An 18,846-nucleotide genomic window follows, 5' to 3' on the forward strand; every position below is an offset into this window, starting at 1 on the left:
GGAACGGAGGAAGCTGAAGAGGTCGGACACGGTCCCCGTCCCACATGGGACTCACAGTCTTTCAAATGGGGATCGTTATTATTTATAGTGATGATGTTAATAGTTGAGCGCTTACCGTGTGCCAAGCCCTGTTGTGATCGGTGGGGTAGATGATAGAAGTTAGGTTGGATCCAAGTCCCCGGTCCACACGGGGCTCACAGTCTCCATCCCCATTTTCCAGGTGAGGGAACTGAGGCCCAGGGAAGTGACTTGTCCAAGGTCACACAGGAGACGGGCGTCTCGCTCTGCACCCAGTGAGTGCTCAAGAAATACGAGAGATTGATTCATCAGAGATGAGAATGAATCCAGAGTAAAGGAGGGTGGAACAAAACACGGCGAGACCGGGGTGATGTTGCGGGAGAGTGGGGACGAAATAGCCTCTGATGCGAATGTCCAGGTAGCTCGTGTGGACCCCGGCGCCTAGTACAGTGCCTAGCACGTAACAAGTGCTTAACAAACACCACCTGACCGATCGCCGAATGGAATCGTAGCACGGGGCTCCGCACGGGGTCGGGGCTCGGCCGACGGGGATCGATGGATGGATCGATGATCTGTCGGGGAAGGGGGGGGGATTGGTTCTGCTGCTCCGAACCTGTTCCCTCGGAATCATTCGGTCGTGTTGATCGAGCGCTGACTGTGCGCAGAGCACTGTCCTGAGCGCTTGGAAAGCACATTTCGGCAACCCGACGCCCCGATCCACCTCGCCCTTTTAAATGGGACCCGAAATGGAAGAATCCCGGCGGAAGGGTAGTCGATGACCCCCGTCTGATTTTTATTTGCTATTTCCCGACCGATGACAGTTGCAAAGGATTCCGCGACCGGTCCCTGCCGCCCGGCCGTCGGCCCATCCCCGACCCGGGTGACATCGAGTTGAAAATGCCGGCTCGAAACCGTCCGCGGGCTCGTTCCGGCAAGGCGGCCAGGAGATGTCTCGTCCGGTTCGGGCGGAGCGACCGTGGAGAGTCGTTACCTTGCCGAGACGCTCTTCTCTCCCGACGCAAGCGTTCTCCCGTTTCCCCTCGTCGTCGTTCAGAACCGGCCCGTCCCAAGCTGGACGGAGACGACGACGCTCGGGCCGAAAGGGAGACCTCGGTGGGCTGGCTCAAGTTGGATTCTCTTTTTCCACCCGGTCGGCTGTTTAGAGAAAAATAAGAGGAGGGCTCAGTAGAATGAAAGACCACAGAGAGAGTCGCTCTGTAACCCGAGGACTGAGACGCTCGTTCCGGGTTCTGGTCTTTGGATTTGTTATTGGTTCAGATTTGAATCCTGACAGGGCGTCTGTGTCCAACGGCATTCGGGATGAGGATCGGGACGGTTCATGGCTCGTTCGCGTCGGGTCGGGAGGAGACTCGGCGTCCTTGCTGGCGGGCCGCTTGTCGCACGCTCATCTGAAGCCCCCAGGAGGGGTGGACGATGAATGGATCTCCGCCCCGATTGGCGCCGGGCTACGGGGTCGCGGCGTCTTCGAGACGCAGCCCCTGGGACCAGGCGTACAGTTCCGTGACCTCTTGTTCCCAGTCGTCGTCCGACGGGGCGGTCTGGACCCTCCTGGCGCCCGAAGCCGGACGGGCGACCGGACGGCGTTCCGCAGTCGGCGACTTTGGATGGGGAATAGGCTTTTGCCGTCTCTGAGGAGAGTAAAAGCACAAGGGGCCGAACCGTTACTCCGCCAAGGTGTTACAACCGCGCTGGACGACAGTGGCAGGTGATGACCTGTGCAGGCGGACCTGATTTTATTGCATCTCGGTGGTGCCGGAGCAGAAACCGCAAGCTCCTTATTGATAATAATAATCACTGTGGTATTTGTTAAGTGCTTACTATGTGCCAGGCACCGTTCTCAACGCTGGGGCAGGTACAAGCTAATCGGGTTGGACGCGGCCCCTGTTCCGCGCGGGCCTCACAGTCTTCATCCCCAATTATAGATAATAATAATAACGTTGGTATTTGTTAAGCGCTTACTATGTGCAGAGCACTGCTCTAAGCGCTGCGGGAGATAGAGGGTCATCAGGTCGTCCCACGTGAGGCTCACGGTTAATCCCCATTTTACAGATGAGGTAAGTGAGGCACAGAGAAGCGAAGCGACTCGCCCACAGTCACCCAGCTGACAAGTGGCAGAGCCGGGAGTGGAACCCGTGACCTCTGACTCCGAAGCCCAGGCTCTTTCCACTGAGCCACGCTGCTTCCCCAGATGGGGAACTGAGGCCCAGAGAAGTGAAATGACTTGCCCGGACAAGCGGCGGAGCCGGGATTAATAATAATAATAATAATAACGGTGGCATTCGTTAAGCGCTTACTGTGTGCAAAGCACTGTTCCAAGCGCTGGGGGGGGATACAAAGTGATCGGGTGTCCCACGCGGGGCTCGCGGTCTTCATCCCCATTTTCCAGATGAGGTCACTGGGGCCCAGTGAAGTGACTTGCCCACAGTCACACGGCTGACACGCGGCGGATTAGGACCCGGGTCCTTCCGACTCCCAAGGCCTGGGCTCTATCCAGTAGATCACACTGCCCCGTGAGGGCAGGGGACGTACCGGACTCTCTCACGCGCTCAGTACAGCGGCCTGCGCAAGGTGAGGGCTCCATAAACGATCGACTGACTGGTCGATTAGATTTCGAGCCCCAACAAGCGGCACGTGCCGAGCCGGGGCCGAGAGCCAGAAACATTTCCCCAGAGTCACCCCCCGCCACTGGCTCTTGGATCACTGGACTTGTCTCAGTTAATCCGTGGCCTTTCTCGAGCGCTCATGAGGCGCACGACACCGTGCCGGGCGGTCGGGGGCGTGCAGAACAACAGAGCAAGCCACTTGGCTTCTCTGCGCCTCGGTTTCCACGTCGGTACAATGGGGACGGAGGTCGTGAGCCCCACCTGGGACAGGGACCGCGTCCAACTCGATTTGCTCGTGGCCACCCCACCCCGGTCCAGTGCCCGGCACAGAATAGGCGCCTAACCAACACCCCGGTCGTTCTCTCTGCAGTGGATCGGGTGCCCCCCCCGCCGGTCCGCTTTACCTCCTGGTCCCGCCTAAAAGCTCTCTTCATCTTCGCGACCTTCTGTCGGGCTCGTCTGGACCGGCGGCCCAGGGGTCGGGGGGATTCCGCTCCTTGACGGTATCGTGGGGAGAAAGAGGTGCTCGAAGAAGGGGAAGAGCACCTAGAAAGTCGGGCGGAGAAAAACGAGAAGTCAGCTGAAGGATCCGTGGTATCTCCCGAGCGCCGACTGTGGGCGACTGAGCGCCCCGGGGGAGTCCAGTACAACAGAATCGACTACAGTCTAGAGGTTTCCCTCTCCTCACCTGGAGAGTGGGGATTCGGGATCTGTGTTCTCCCTCGAAAGCAGACTCGCGGTCTGGGAGTCGTGAGGTGACGGGTTCTAATCCTCGATCCGCCGCTTGTCTGCTGTGGGACCCTGGGCAAGTCACTTAACTCCCCTGGGCCTCAGTCGCCTCGTCGGTAAAATGGAGGCGCAGACTTGGAGCCCCACGTGGGACAGGGACTGGCCAGCCCGATTGGCTTGTGTCCGCCCCGGCGCTTAGGACGGTGCCTGGCACGTAGTAAGCGCTTGACGAGTACCACGGTTATTATCATTACGGATAAAGAGCACAGGCCCGGGAGTCAGGAGGACGCCGAAGAAGAATCAGCGTCCAATACGGCGCCTCAGAAGGCATAGTGATGATAACGTCGGTATTTGTCAAGCGCTTAATCTGTGCAGAGCACTGTTCTAAGCCCTGGGGTGGATACGGGGTCATGAGGATGTCCCGCGTGAGGCTGACCGTCTTCATCCCCGTTTTGCAGGTGGGGTCACTGAGGCCCGGAGAAGTGACCCGCCCACAGTCCCACAGCTGACAAGCGGCGGAGCGGGGATTCGAACCCATGACCTCGGACTCCCAAGCCGGCCTCTTCCCTCTGAGCCACGCCGCCTCGGACGCCTCCGCTAACCCGTGTAGACGACCCCCGCTAATTGCGCGTTGATCGACACCCGTTCTTAGCACGAGGAGTAGGTCCGGTTACAAAATGGTACTTTTGATGATTTATTTCGAATACTCTACTTGTCAGTGGTATTTATATCCGTCCACCTGGTAAGACTCCAAGCTCCTCGAGAGCAGGAATCGCGTCTAACGTGTGTTCCCAAACACCCGTTGTACAGTGCCCCGCTCGGAGTCGCGGCCGCCTCTCCCCCCGGACGCCCCGCTCTCCATCTGCGGTCGTTCCCGGGCTGGATCGATTTTTTCCAGAGGGTTTTCGTCGTCCAAAAATCCGGCAGCGGTTGAGCGTCGCCGCCTTCCGCGCCGTCAACGCGGGTCACCGCCCTCGGATTCTCTCCTTCTCTATTTTGCCCTTTTACGAGCACTTGGCAGCGGCGTGGCTCAGTGGCAAGAGCCCGGGCTTGGGAGTCAGAGGTCACGGGTTCGAATCCCGGCTCTGCCACTTGGCGGCTGTGTGACCGTGGGCGAGTCACTTCACTTCCTCTGTGCCTCAGTGACCTCATCTGTAAAATGGGGATGGAGACCCTGAGCCTCACGTGGGACGACCCGATGACCCCGTATCTACCCCAGCGCTTAGAACGGAGCTCCGCACATAGTAAGCGCTTAACAGATACCAACATTATTATTAGTACAATGTGTTGCACCCTCCGGGCGCTCAACAGATCCTACCCCTTCCGTCGCCGCTGCTCTCAACTGATCGGTCGTCTTCATTGGACCCTTACCGCGTGCCGCCCCAATGGGGCTCACTGTCTTAATCCCCATTTTACAGATGAGGAGAGTGAGGCCCAGAGCGGTGAAGCCACTTGCCCCGAGTCCCACAGCAGACAAGCGGCGGAGCGGGATTGGAACCCAGGTCCTCCTGACTCTCAGGCCCGGGCTCTTCTCCTCTAGGCCTTGCGGCTGCTCCTGAGAAGCAGCGTGGCTCGGTGGAAAGAGCCCGGGCTTAGGCCTCAGGTGACGGGTTCTGATCCCGGCTCTGCCACCTGTCAGCTGTGTGACTGTGGGCAAGTCACTTCACCTCTCTGGGCCTCGGTCACCTCGTCTGTCAAATGGGGATTAACTGTGATCCTCACGTGGGACGGACCTGATGACCCTGTATCTACCCCAGCGCTTAAAACGGCGCTCGGCACACAGTATGCGCTTAACGAATCCCAACATTATTATTATTATTATTACATCGGCTCCAGAAAAGTCGGCGCCGTCTTTTTTTACCTGATTTGAGCGACAAGGGCGGCCTGGTGTCGCTTCATCTCCTCATCGCTTGGCCTCTGGAGCAGAAACCTGAGTTCCTTTTGTAGGCGCCCGGAAATGCTCCCCGACTGCGCGTAGTTCATGATGTCGTACATGATCGTCGCCCGGGGGAAGTTTTCCAGCGACAGCCTCCTCCAGCAGTTGTTCCTGCCCCCGAGGTGCGCCGGCGTCTCGTCCAGGTAACTGACGTACTGAACGGCACAAATAATAACGGTAATGTTGTTATCCGTCAAGCGCTTCCAATGTGCCGGGCGCCGTACCAATCAGTGGGTTGGGCACAATCCCTGTCGCGCGTAGGGCTCATCCCCATTTTACAGGTGAGGGAGCTGAGGCCCAGAGAAGTGATGGGACTTGCCCAAGGTCGCACAGCCGACGGCTGGAAGAGCCGGGATTAGAATCCGTGACCTCCTGACTCCCAGGCTCTTATCCACTACGCCATGCTGCTTCCCAAACCCCAAATACGGATGTCCCTATGATGATGATAAAAATAATACTGGTGTTTGTTTAGCGCTTACTATGCGTCAAGCACCGTTCTGAGCGCTGGGGGAGACACAAGGTGATCGGGTCGTCCCGCGTGGGGCTCACGGTCTCGAGCCCCATTTTCCAGATGAGGTGACTGAGGCACAGAGGAAGGGAAGTGACTTGGCCAAGGCCACGCAGCAGACAGGCGGCGGAGCCGGGATTAGAACCCACGTCCTCTGGGTTCTTTCCACCGAGCCACGCTGCTTCGACCGGTTGTCCATTCCAAGCGCGTAGTACAGTGCTCTGCACACAGTAAGCGCTCAATAAAGCCGACTGGATGAATAAATGAACGAATAATAGTATTTGTTAAGTGCTTACTCTGTGCCAGGCAGTACATGAAGCGTGGGGGTGGATACGAGCTAATCGGGTCGGACACAGTCCGGGTCCCACGGGGGGGGGGGGTCTCGCCGTCTTACTTTCCATTTGACAGAGAAGAGCGGTGACCTGTCCAAGGTCACACGGTGGGCGGGAGGCGGAGCGGGGATCCGAACCCGTGTCTTCCTGACTCCCGGGCCGTGCTCTTTCCACCGGGCCACGCGGCTTCCCCTTGAGGGCAGGGAACGTGCCTCCCGAGCCAACTGGACCAGACCCTCCGAAGTGCTTAAAAGCAGTGCTCGGCTCACAGTCAACGCTCAGTCGATACCACCGATCGACTGACTGATTGATCTCCCGTATGGATCTCCTGAAGCTTTAGCCCGGAAGCCCGTCGTGGACGGGGAACGTGACTTGGACCGGACTCCCCTGAACCACAAGTACAGCGCTCTGCACGCGGAAAGCACTCAATAAAGACATTTCTCCCCGCCGGGCCACAGATTTGGAAAACGCTCCTTACTCGCATGTGATCTTTCAGAGTCACCACGTCTATTTCGTCGGCGATTTTATGTTTCTGGTACTGAAGTTGATCCTGAATCATTTGATTATAATATTTCCTGTTTCCCATCAGTCTGCGAGCATCGACCATAGCCTGTAGAAGAGAGCGGCCGAAAAGATTACTAGCGACGGCTCCGTCGTCGGGAGTTGGGCTCTTAATCACCTCAGCTTGCAGAGCGCTGTAATTCCCACAATATAGTTACAGTCCCCGTCCCGGAATTTGCAATCGACGAGGGAAAAGAACCCTAGGAATAGACGCGAAGAGGCTTATTCCGACACGGGGAAGGGATCTGGCTCGGTGGAAAGAGCACGGGCTTTGGAGTCGGAGATCATGGGTTCGAATCCCCGCTCTGCCACTCGTCAGCCGTGGGACTGTGGGCGAGTCACTTCACTTCTCTGTGCCTCAGTTCCCTCCTCTGTAAAACGGGGATTAAGACTGTGATTCCCCGGTGTCTACCCCAGCGCTTAGAACAGTGCTCTGCACGTAGTAAGCGCTTACCAAATACCAGCATCATTATTATCTCCACTCCACACACACTACTGAGCGTTTGGGAGAGTACTGAGCGTTTGGGAGAGGACAGCGCAACAGAATAACAGACACATTCCCTGCCCACTTATGTAAATAACTAGTAAGCCCGTCAAAGGGCAGGGACCGTCTCTATCTGTTACCGATTTGTACGTTCCAAGCGCTTAGTCCAGTGCTCTGCACATAGTAAGCGCTCAGTACTATGGAATGAATGAATAAATTCCAATATAACCCCCCCCCGGTTGGGTTCGGTCCTTGATGACTCAGTCATCTGAAACAAAATTGGACTAATAGTCGATTAGGGAAGGTATCTATCAATTCTGTTGTATCATACTCTCCCGAGTGCTCAGTACGGTGCTCCGCCCCCGGCGAGCACTCGATGAATCCCACTGGTCGATTAGAAGAACGTTGAACTTTCATCCTTCCTACCCTGGAAAGGTAGAGCTGAGGTAACTGAGGCACAGAGAAGTGAAGTGGCCAAGGTCACACAGCAGACAAGCGGCATGGCGGGGATTAGAACCCACATCCCCCCGACTCCCAAGCCTTTCCGTGACCCCACGCTGTTTCTCCAACATTATTTCCACAACATCTCCTGTACTTCTCTAGTTCTCTCCTGTCCCCTGTAAGATGTGGCCATAAGAACTGCATCCGTCGGCGGTATTTATTGAGCGCTTACTATGCGCGCAACACCGTATTCAGCGCTGGAGAGTACAGTAAAACAATCAGCAGACCTGCTCCCTGCCCCTAATGAGCTGACAATCACTCGATATTTATTGAGCGCTTACTGTGTGCAGGACACTGTGAGCCTGGAGGGTGGAACGGGGACTGTGTCCAACCCGCTTATCTTGAATCTCGCCCAGCGCTTACTACAGCAAGCGCACAGTGGGCGCTTAGCAGATACCATCGTCATTAGGATCGTTACCAAGGCATTATGTGTTCTAGGTCTACCGATCTGCGGCCGATCCGACTGCACTTTACGCCAGTGCTTAGCACAGCGCTTCGGGACGAAGGAAGTCGTGAACACCTCCCCCCCGGCCTAATTGTTGTCATCGTTATTATTATTCTTATCGTTAGGTGTAGGCAGTCCGTGGCGGTTGGAGCGTAACCAGACTCCGCCTTGGGTTTTCTTTTCTCTTTTGGTTATGCCCCTTTCCCCGGACTCTACCTGGTGCTGAAATCTAGGAGAGGAAGAAACGGCGACTTAAAAACCCATCGCACCTCACTCGTCGGCCGAAACGTTTTCTTCCCACTGATGTACTTGCTTCCGCAGCCTCCCGGGTGACGGAAAATTTTGAAGACGATGAACGGTGGAAAATTCTCCCCGCCAAATCTGAAACAGAGGAGCCGGAAGGGAGTCAGCGGTGCCTCAGTTGGACCTAGAGGATACACACGGTATTCAGCCTTTAAATGGGAGGTTTGTCCCTCGAGGCTGGGAGCTCCTCCTCTAGACTGTGAGCGTTTCTTCTAGACTGTAAGCTCGACCGCTAGACGTCGAGACAGAGATCTCCTCCTCCACGTTGTAAACTCCTCTTCTAGACTGTATGCTTGTCCCTCTAGAGGGTCTTGGACTGTAAGCTCGTCTCTAGACTGTAAGCTCCTCCTCTAGACGGTCAGCTCGTCCTTTAGGCTGTCAGCTCGTCCTCGAGACTGAGATCTCCTCCTCCAGTCCTGTAAACCTGTCCTTCTGGATGGTAAGCTCCTCCTCTGGACTGAAAGCTCCTCCTCTAGACCGGAAGCTCCTCCTCTAGCCGATCAGCTCGTCCTTTAGGCTGTAAGGTCGTCCTCGAGACTGAAATCTCCTCCTCCAGGCTGAAAACTCCTCTTCTAGATGGTAATCTTGTCCTTAGAGACGTTAAGCTCCTCCTTTGGACTGTAAGCTCATCTCTAGACTGTAAATTCCTCCTCTAGACGGTCAGCTCGTCCTTTAGGCCGTAAGCTCGTCCTCGAGACGGAAATCTCCTCCTCCAGGCTGTCAACTCCTCTTCTAGACTGTCAACTTGTCCTTCTAGACTGTATGCTCCTCCTCTGGACTGAAAGCTCCTCCTCTAGACCGGAAGCTCCTCCTCTAGCCGATCAGCTCGTCCTTTAGGCTGTAAGGTCGTCCTCGAGACTGAAATCTCCTCCTCCAGGCTGAAAACTCCTCTTCTAGATGGTAATCTTGTCCTTAGAGACGTTAAGCTCCTCCTTTGGACTGTAAGCTCATCTCTAGACTGTAAATTCCTCCTCTAGACGGTCAGCTCGTCCTTTAGGCCGTAAGCTCGTCCTCGAGACTGAAATCTCCTCTTCTAGACTGTAAACTTGTCCCTCTAGACTGTAAGCTCCTTCTCTAGACGATCTCCTCGTCCTTTAGGCCGTAAGCTCGTCCTCGAGACTGAAATCTCCTCCTCCAGGCTGTAAACTCCTCTGTTAGACGGTAAACTTGGCCCTCTAGACTGTAAGCTCCTCCTTTGGACCGAAAGCTCCTCCTCTAGACTGTAAGCTCCTCCTCTAGACGATCACCTAGTCCTTTAGGCTCTAAGCTCATCCTCGAGACTGAAATCTCCTTCACTAGGCTATTAACTCCTCTTCTAGACTGTAAGCTTGTCCCGCTAGACTGTAAGCTCGTCCTCTAGACGATCTCCTCGTCCTTCAGGCTGTAAGCTGGTCCTCGAGACTGAAATCTCCTCCTCCGGGCTGTAAACTCCTCTTCTAGGCGCTAATCTTGTCCTTCTAGACGGTAAGTTCCTCCTTTGGACTGTAAGCTCGTCTCTAAACTGTAAGCTCGTCCTCTAGACGGTCAGCTCGTCCTTTAGGCCGTAAGCTCGGCCTCGAGACGGAAATCTCCTCCTCCAGGCTGTAAACTCCTCTTCTAGACTGTAAAGCTTGTCCCTCTAGACTGTAAGCTCCTCCTCTAGACTCTAAGCTTGTTATGGGCAGGAAATGTGTCGGTGATATTGTTCTTTTGTACTTTCCCCGGCGCTTAGTACAGGGCTTTGCACACAGTAAGCGCTCAATAAATTCAACTGCACGAATGAATGTCTATTCAGGGTTACAGGGAGGCCCCAATGCCCAATTCATTTGTTTCCCGTGACAAGTATCGGTGGATCACGGTAGGATGTGACAGAGTATCAGTCGATCGACGGGCTGTATTTACCGAGCGCTTACTGTGCGCAAAGCACCGTACTAAGGTGTGACAGACAACCTCTTGTGCGTTTGGGGATCTTCTCACAGATATCCCATACTACCTAACAACAGATGATGGAGAGTGAGAAATCAATCCATTTTATTTACTGCACTAAGCAACTGGGAGAGAAGCAGCGTGGCCTGGTGGCTAGAGCCGGGCCTGGGAGGCAGAAGGACCTGGGTTCTAATCCCGGCTCCGCCACACGTCTGCTGCGTGACCTTGGGCCAGTCACTTCGCTTCTCAAGGCCTCAGTTCCCTCACCTGTAAAATGGGGATTAAGACCGTGAGTCCTACGCGGGGCAGATACTTTGTCCCACCCGACTTGCCTGTATCCACCCCAGCGCTTAGTACAGCGCTCGGCACGCGGTAAGTGCTCAACACGCTCCACAGTGATTATCGTTATTACACAAGATTTCCTGCCCTCGTGGAGCGGTCTAGAGGGAGTGGAAAATGGGCAAGGCCTCTCTGTGCGTCACTCGGTAAGGAAAAGTCAGCTCTCTCCACCTGTTCTGTCCGAAGACAGACCATCCGCAGGTTACGGTGGATGGGCGCGCGATTCGATTCCAGGGCAGGGGGTGCTGAAATGAAGGCGCCCGATTTCCTTACCTGAATCTGACCTTACACCGCATGCTGGGATCTTTGACGAGGTCAGCCTCCAAAGGACTCACTTTCTTCAATATTTCCTGGGTCACACAGTGCTCCTGAAGGAGAGAGCCGCGTGGGGGTGAGCAGGCGGCAGAGGGGAAGAATAATGGCGATGCTTGTTAAACTCTTACTATTTGCCACGCGCCGTTCTAAGCACCGGGGTGGATCCGAGCTCACCGGGCCTCTCCCACTTGGGGCTCACAGTCTTCGTCGTCGTTTTACAGATGAGGGAGCTGAGGCCCGGAGAAGTGAAGCGACTCGCCCAGGATCACACGGCGGACGGGTGGGGGTGGCGGGATTAGAAGCCAGGTCCTTCTGACCGTGGGCCCGGGCGCTCTCCCCTGAGCCTTGCTGCTTCTCGATCGTATCCCGCACAGGAGGGGTTGTGGATCCACCGAATCGTATGCTCAAAAAGGTCTGCCAGTGGCCGCCTTTCGATCTGTCCCTCTCGCGCCGCGGTGGTGTCTTTTTAAAAAAATTCCTACGTATTTTTTTACCGTGACCGGAATATCATTCTGTCCTGGGGCTACAGAGTCAACGGCTCAGGTTTTCCTAACTCCTTCCACATTGTCCTGGGTCGATGGTTTAAGAGTGAATGGGTCTCACCACTAACGTTTTCATGTCCCTTTCTTCCTCCTTTCACCGTTCCCTCCTTCGAAGCCTCACTGAAGGCGCATCTCCTCTAAGACGCCTTCCCCGACTGCGTCCTCCTTTCCTTTTCTCCCGCTCCCTTCCGCGTCACCCTGTTTGCTGCCTTTATTCACCCTCCCTCCCTCCCAGCCCTTATTTGTTCATTCATTCACCAAGATTTGCCTCCTTTATTCCCCTCTCCCCGAGTCCCACGGCATTTACGTCCCTAGCCGTGATTGATTTATTGATATTCCCGTCTCTCTCCCCCCTCTAGACGGTAAGCTCGCTGTGGGCAGGGAAGGCGTCTACCAACTCTGTGATACCGAACCCTCCCGAGGGCATAAAGCCAGCCCTCGATCCGTACCGTGGATGATGTTGAGAAGTTACTACGTGTTGAGCGCTGTTCTAACTGCTGGGGATCATCAGGTCAGACCCAGCCCCTGCTCCACACGGGGCTTCCAGTCTAAACAGGAGGAAGGACAGGCATTGAATCCCCATTTTTCAGTTGAGGTGACTGAGGCCCAGGGAAGTTGAGTGATTTGCCCGGGTCACTCGGCAGCCGGGATTAGAACCCATGACCTCCTGACTCCCAGGCCCGGGCTCTAGCCACTAGGCCACGCTGCTCCTTGGGACCTGCTCCTCAGTACGTGGCACCGGACGCTGTAATGAAGTATTTTCCGTTAAGCGTGATGATTCTCACCATCAGAGGAAGAGGTGGAACGAGCACGGCCCTGGGAGACAGAGGGCCTGGGGTCTAATCCCGCCACTCTGGTGTGTGACCTCGAGCAAGTCACTTTGCTATTCTAGGCCTCAGTTACTTCACCTGTAAAATGGGGATGAAGACCGTGAGCCCCCCGTGGGACAGGGACTGTGCCCCATCTGATTATCTTGAATCTGTCCCAGCGCTTAGTACAGTGCCTGGCACACAGTAAGTACCAGGCAGAGGGGAGTTACCTCATCTGTAAAATGGGGATGAAGACCGTGAGCCTCACGTGGGACAACCTGATGACCCTGTATCTCCCCCAGCGCTTAGAACGGTGCTCTGCACACAGTAAGCGCTTAAATACCATCATCATTATTATTATTATTAAAAGGTCATGGGTTCGAATCCCTGCTCCACCACTTGTCTGCTGTGTGACCCTGGGCGAGTCACTTTACTTCTCCGGGCCTCAGTTCCCTCACGTATAAAATGGGAAGTGAGGCTGTGAGCCCTGGTGTGGGCCAGACACTGTGCCAACCAGATTACCTTTCATCTACCCCAGTGCCGAGTACAGTGCCTGGCACGTAGTAGGCGCTTAACAAATATCAGTATTTTTATTCTTCTTAATAATGACGCTAACAAATACCGTGCGATAAAGGACCCCCACAACTTACCGCGGCACAGATCGTATGTTTTAAGAGCTGAAACAAGGATTGATCCCGGTAAGACCACCAGGCTCTTTGGATCACGGTAGCAGCCAGTTCTCTTTCAAGGCTGAAGGGAAAGAGAAGGGCATTTAGAATTGCAGGTACGTCAAGGAGTTCCCATCCTCTGCCCGGGATTTGGAAGAGGTAGGGAAAAGTTCTCCGGGAGGGAAGGCTTTCCTCACGGGGAAAAGTCGTCGGATGACTTTCGGGCCTCGACTCGTTTTAGCTAGTCTGGAATGACGCGAAAGGGCGTAACGCACTAATAATAGTTGGGGTATCTGTTAAGCGCCTACTACATTCCAGGCAGTGTACTAGGCGTTGGGTGGAAACAAGCAAATGGGGCTGGACGCACTCCCTGTCCCACGTGGAGCTGAGGGTCTCCGTCTCCATTTTACAGATATAGTAACTGAGGCCCAGAGAAGTGCAGTGACTTGTCCAAGGTCACCCAGCAGACAGGTGGCAGAGCTGGGATTGGAACCCATGACCTTCCATTTGCTAGGCCCTGCCGCGCCTTGGCTTAGGTACGGTGCTCTGCACGTCAAAAGTGCTAATAATATTTGAATATTAATAATAATACCTTAACAGTAATTTAAGGTAGCACTGAAATAATGAAAAGCCTGCCAATGAATCCTGGATCCGGACCTGAGGGCTGTGGGGCCGAGGGTGGGCTGGATGGAGGGTGCCCGCCCAAGTCCCAGGACGACAGAGAAGGGAGAGGGAGAAGGAATGAGGGCCCAGCCCGGGAAGGCCTCTCGGAGGAGGCGGGCTTTTTAATAAGGCTCCGAAGGCCGGGAGGGCGGTCGGCGGCCGGAGAAGAAAGGGGAGGGCGTCCCGGGCCAGAGGGAGGATGCGGGCGAGGGGTCGGCGGGCGGCGAGACGGACGGGATCGAGTAGGCTGGTGTTCGGGGAGCGACTCTTTCATTCAATAGCATTTACTGAGCGCTTACTATGTGCAGAGCACTGTACTAAGCGCTTGGAATCTGCAAATCGGTAACAGAGACAGTCCCTGCCCTTTGACGGGCTTAGGCTCACCTCCTCCAGGAGGCCTTCCCAGACCGAGCCCCCCCCCATTCCCTCTGCTCCCCCTTCCCCTCCGCCCTGTGCTCATTTGTATATATTATTTATCACCCTATTTATTCTGTTAATGAGGTGTATAGCTCCTGGATTCTATTTATCTTGATGACCTTTTGTCCCGTTCTCTCTCGCTCTGCCGTCCGTCTCCCCCGTTTAGGCCGTGAGCCCGTCGTCGGGCCGGGATGGTCTCTGTTGCCGAACTGTATATTCCAAGCGCTCCGTACGGTGCTCCGCACGTAGCAGGCGCCCAGGAAATACTAGCGAGTGAATGGACGAATGGCCGGGTTGGAGGAGGAGATGAGCGAGGCAAGAGAAGATGGAGGGGAGGTGTCCCCTCCGCGCCGGTCACGGGGACGACGGCGCCCAGCGATCCGCCAGCCGGATTCCTCGGCTCCCACCCCCCCCGAGACCCGAGGGTTTCCAGTCAAGACGACAGAGATCCAAAATGTTGGCCTTCCGAGCCTTTCGCCCGCGAGGCTCGTCAGCTCTCCCGCTTCCCGGCGGCTCTAAAATTCCTGCCCCTTGCCCTCTTTTCCCCCCTTTCCCTCTGCTCCTCCCCCTCTCCCTTCCCCTCCCCTCAGCACTGTACTCGTCCGCTCAACTGTATAGATTTTCATTACCCTATTTATTTTGTTCATGAGACGTACGTCGCCTTGATTCTATTTATTTGCTGTCGCTTCCATGAGATGTTCATCCCCTCGACTCTATTCGTCGCCATCGTTCTCGTCCGTCCGTCTCCCCCGATCAGCCCGGGAGCCCGTCAAAGGGCAGGGACCGTCTCTATCTGTTGCCGACTTGTCCATTCCAAGCGCTTGGTACGGCGCTCTGCACATAGTAAGCGCTCAATAAATACTATTGAACGAATCCCCGGCATTTAACACGAAAAACGGGCACTCGCTCATTCCCCGGGCTCTTGGCGACTTTCCACTCAAGGCTGAAAAGGCCCCAAATGGTGGCCTTCTGGTCTCTCAGCCTTTGAAGTGGGTCGTCTCTCCCAGTTCCCCTCTGATTCATTTATTAGTATTTATGGAGCGCTTACTATGGGCAGAGCACTGTACTAAGCGCTTGGAATGTCTAAAATTCCTACCTCCTTTTTCACCCCCGGCATTTAAAATGAGAAATGGGGACTCGCTCCTTCCCTGACAAAACCCGAGAGTTTCCAGTCAAGCCTGAAAAGACCCAAAATGGGGCCTTCTGGTCTCTCAGCCTTTGAAGTGGGTCACTCTTTCCTACTTTCCATCTGCTCTGCAATTCCTCCCCTTCCAATAATAATAATGGTGGTATCCGTTAAGCGCTTACCATGTGCAGAGCACTGTTCTAAGCGCCGGGGTAGATACAGGGTGATCGGGTGGTCTCACGTGAGGCTCACGGTCTTCCTCCCCGTTTTACAGATGAGGGAACTGGGGCCCAGAGAAGTGAAGTGACTCGCCCACAGTCACACAGCCGGCAGGTGGCAGAGCGGGGATTCGAACCCATGACCTCGGACTCCCAAGCCCGGGCTCTCTCTCTTCCCCAGCACTCACGATGAAAAGAAATGGGCCCAGGTTGAGGATTCGGTGGAAACTCCGCAGACAGGACGCAGATACGGGTACAAGGAAGCAGGTACTTACATTTTTAACGTGTTTGGATTTAAAAATCTCCCCAGATGTGTTTCTGGATGGAGGATTCCTGACGCGTTGCTTTCAGGCGAAGTAAGTGAGGACACCGGGGAGGTCGTCATTCTGAGCAGCAGAGCGATCTGGAAGAAACAACGGGACCAGAAAAACCACCCCAAACTGCATTCATTCATTCACTCGTATTTATCGAGCGCTTACTATGTGCAGAGCACTGTACTAAGCGCTTGGAGTGGACAGTTTGGCAACAGATAGAGACAATCCCTGCCCGGCGACGGGCTGACGGTCCAATCGACTCTAAGCTTGTTGTGGGCAGGGAACGTGTCCGTGAAAACGTGTTACGTCGTACTCTCCGGAGGGTTTAGCACAGTGCTCTGCACACCGTAAGCACTCGGTAAGAAACATTCTAGTGGATCGAGCGTGGGCGTGACAGCCAGAAGGACCTGGTGGACAAGGAATGTGTCTGTGGACAGCGCTTGGCACGTAGTAAGCGCTTAACAAGAACCATAATAATAGCGATTATTATGATTATTATGTGGCTCAGGGGCCGTGTCCAACCTTATTATCCCGCATCTGCCCCAGTGCTTAGAGGAGTGGTTGGCACATAGAAGCAGCGTGGCGCAGTGGAAAGAGCACGGGCTTTGGAGTCAGGGCTCATGAGTTCGAATCCCAGCTCTGCCACTCGTCGGCCGTGTGACTGTGGGCGAGTCACTTCACTTCTCTGTGCCTCGGTTCCCTCGTCTGTAAAATGGGGATGAAGACTGTGAGCCCCACGTGGGACAACCTGATTCCCCTGTGTCTACCCCGGCGCTTAGAACGGTGCTCGGCACATAGTAAGCGCTTAACAAATACCAACATTATTATTATTATTATTAAGCGCTTAATAAGAACCATAATAATAGCGATTATTATGATTATTATGTGGCTCAGGGGCTGTGTCCAAGCTTATTATCCCGCATCTGCCCCAGGGCTTAGAGGAGTGTCTGGCACATAGTAAGCGCTTAACAAGAACCATAATCATAGCGATTATTATGATTATTATGTGGCTCAGGGGCTGTGTCCAACCTTATTATCCTGCATCTGCCCTAGTGCTTATTACAGTGCTTGGCACATAGGAAGCGCTAAATACCACCATTATTATTAATGTCATCCCAAGTGCTGAGTAGAGTGCACGGTGTCCTGTATCTGCCCCAGCTTTTAGAAGAGCGCTTGGCGCATAGTAAGCGCTAAACAAACAGCACCATTATTATTATTAATATCATCCCAAGTGCTGAGTAGAGTGCACCGCACACAGTGATTATCCCGTATCTGCCCCAGCTCTTAGAGGAGTGTTTGGCACATGGTAAGCGTTAAATACCATCATTATTATTATTATTATTAATAATGTCATTCCAAGTGCTGAGTAGAGTGCACCGCGCACAGTCATTGTCCTTAGTTGTCCCAGCTCTTAGAGGAGCGCTTGGCACACAGTAAGCGCTCAACAAGGACCCCGGTAATAGCAATTATTAGTATTATTATTAGTCATACAGGGAGCAGGTCGGGGCAGTGCGGAGTGGGAGCGGGTTGGACTTTATTTGCCCAGTGTGGCTCAGTGGCAAGAGGCCGGGCTGGGGAGTCGGAGGTCATGGGTTCGAATCCCGGCTCTGCCACTTGTCAGCTGTGTGACTGCGGGCAGGTCACTTCACTTCTCTGGGCCTCAATGACCTCATCTGTAAAATGGGGATGGAGCCTGTGAGCCCCACGGGGGACCACCTGATCACCTTGTATCCTCTCCAGTGCTTAGAACAGTGCTCTGCGCCTAGTAAGCTTTTAACAAATGCCACCGTTATGATGATGATGATGATTCTCTGGGCCTCAGTTCCCTCATCTGTAAAATGGGGATGGAAGGCAGTGAGCCCCACGGGGGACCACCTGATCACCTTGTATCCTCCCCAGCGCTTAGAACAGTGCTCTGCGCCTAGGAAGCGCTTAACAAATGCCACCGTTACGATGAGGAGGATGATTTTCTGGGCCTCAGTGGCCTCATCTGCAAAATGGGGATGGAGCCTGGGAGCCTCACGTGGGACAACCCGATGACCCTGTATCTACCCCGGCGCTTAGAACAGTGCCCTGCACCTAATGAGCGCTTAACAAATACCAACATCATTATTATTAGTATGTGGGACCACCCGATGACCCTGTCTCTCCCCCAGCGCTTACAACAGCGCCGTGCACCTAGTGAGCGCTTAACAAACCCCAATATTATTATTATTATTATTATTATGTGGGCCCACCCGATGACCCTGTCTCTCCCCCAGCGCTTACAACAGCGCCGTGCACCTAGTGAGCGCTTAACAAACCCCAATATTATTATTATTATTATTATGTGGGACCACCTGATGACCCTGTCTCTCCCCCAGCGCTGACAACAGCGCCGTGCACCTAGTGAGCGCTTAACAAACCCCAATATTATTATTATTATTATTATGTGGGCCCACCCGATGACCCTGTCTCTCCCCCAGCGCTTACAACAGTGCCGTGCACCTAGTGAGCGCTTAACAAACCCCAATATTATTATTATTATTATTATTATGTGGGCCCACCCGATGACCCTGTCTCTCCCCCAGCGCTTACAACAGTGCCGTGCACCTAGTGAGCGCTTAACAAACCCCAATATTATTATTATTATTATTATGTGGGCCCACCCGATGACCCTGTCTCTCCCCCAGCGCTGACAACAGTGCCGTGCACCTAGTGAGCGCTTGACAAACCCCAATATTATTATTATTATTATTATGTGGGACCACCCGATGACCCTGAATCTCCCCCAGCGCTTACAACAGTGGCCTGCACCTAGTGAGCGCTTAAGGAGATTACGATCATGGTTATTATTATTACCCCGCAGCCGGGCAGACTCCTCGACCTCCCCCCCAGGGCCGGGGCGGGAGGGGCGGCCTCCCTGCAGCCGCGCAGGCGCCCCTCCCGTTGCCTAGCAACGCGCGGGGCGGGGCCCGCGCGCCCGTCCTCCCCGCGAGGGCCCCCGAGAGAGTGGGCCGTACGGAGGCCCGGAGGCGCCACGCCGCGTCGCCTGGGGCGGGGGGCGGCGGCGCGCGGCCCGGCCGAGCCGCCGTCGTGACGTCACCGCG

At 54.7% G+C, this 18,846-nt stretch overlaps 1 protein-coding gene across 1 annotated transcript; it reads right to left on the minus strand.

Moving 5' to 3' along the window:
* Positions 1 to 773: 773 nt before the first annotated feature.
* Positions 774 to 18,698, minus strand: C15HXorf58 (chromosome 15 CXorf58 homolog). Its single transcript, XM_029079734.2, has 9 exons — positions 18,599 to 18,698; positions 15,719 to 15,846; positions 13,002 to 13,101; positions 10,959 to 11,053; positions 8,408 to 8,519; positions 6,626 to 6,757; positions 5,233 to 5,462; positions 3,047 to 3,188; positions 774 to 1,667 (listed from the first exon to the last, which is right to left on the minus strand). The coding sequence occupies exons 2-9, from the start codon at positions 15,826 to 15,828 to the stop codon at positions 1,485 to 1,487; spliced, it is 1,104 nt and encodes a 367-aa protein (XP_028935567.1). The 5' UTR covers positions 15,829 to 15,846; positions 18,599 to 18,698; the 3' UTR covers positions 774 to 1,484.
* Between the last annotated feature and the right edge of the window lie 148 nt (positions 18,699 to 18,846).

Source organism: Ornithorhynchus anatinus, chromosome 15 (genome assembly GCF_004115215.2).
Source record: "Ornithorhynchus anatinus isolate Pmale09 chromosome 15, mOrnAna1.pri.v4, whole genome shotgun sequence".
Taxonomy (NCBI): domain Eukaryota; kingdom Metazoa; phylum Chordata; class Mammalia; order Monotremata; family Ornithorhynchidae; genus Ornithorhynchus; species Ornithorhynchus anatinus.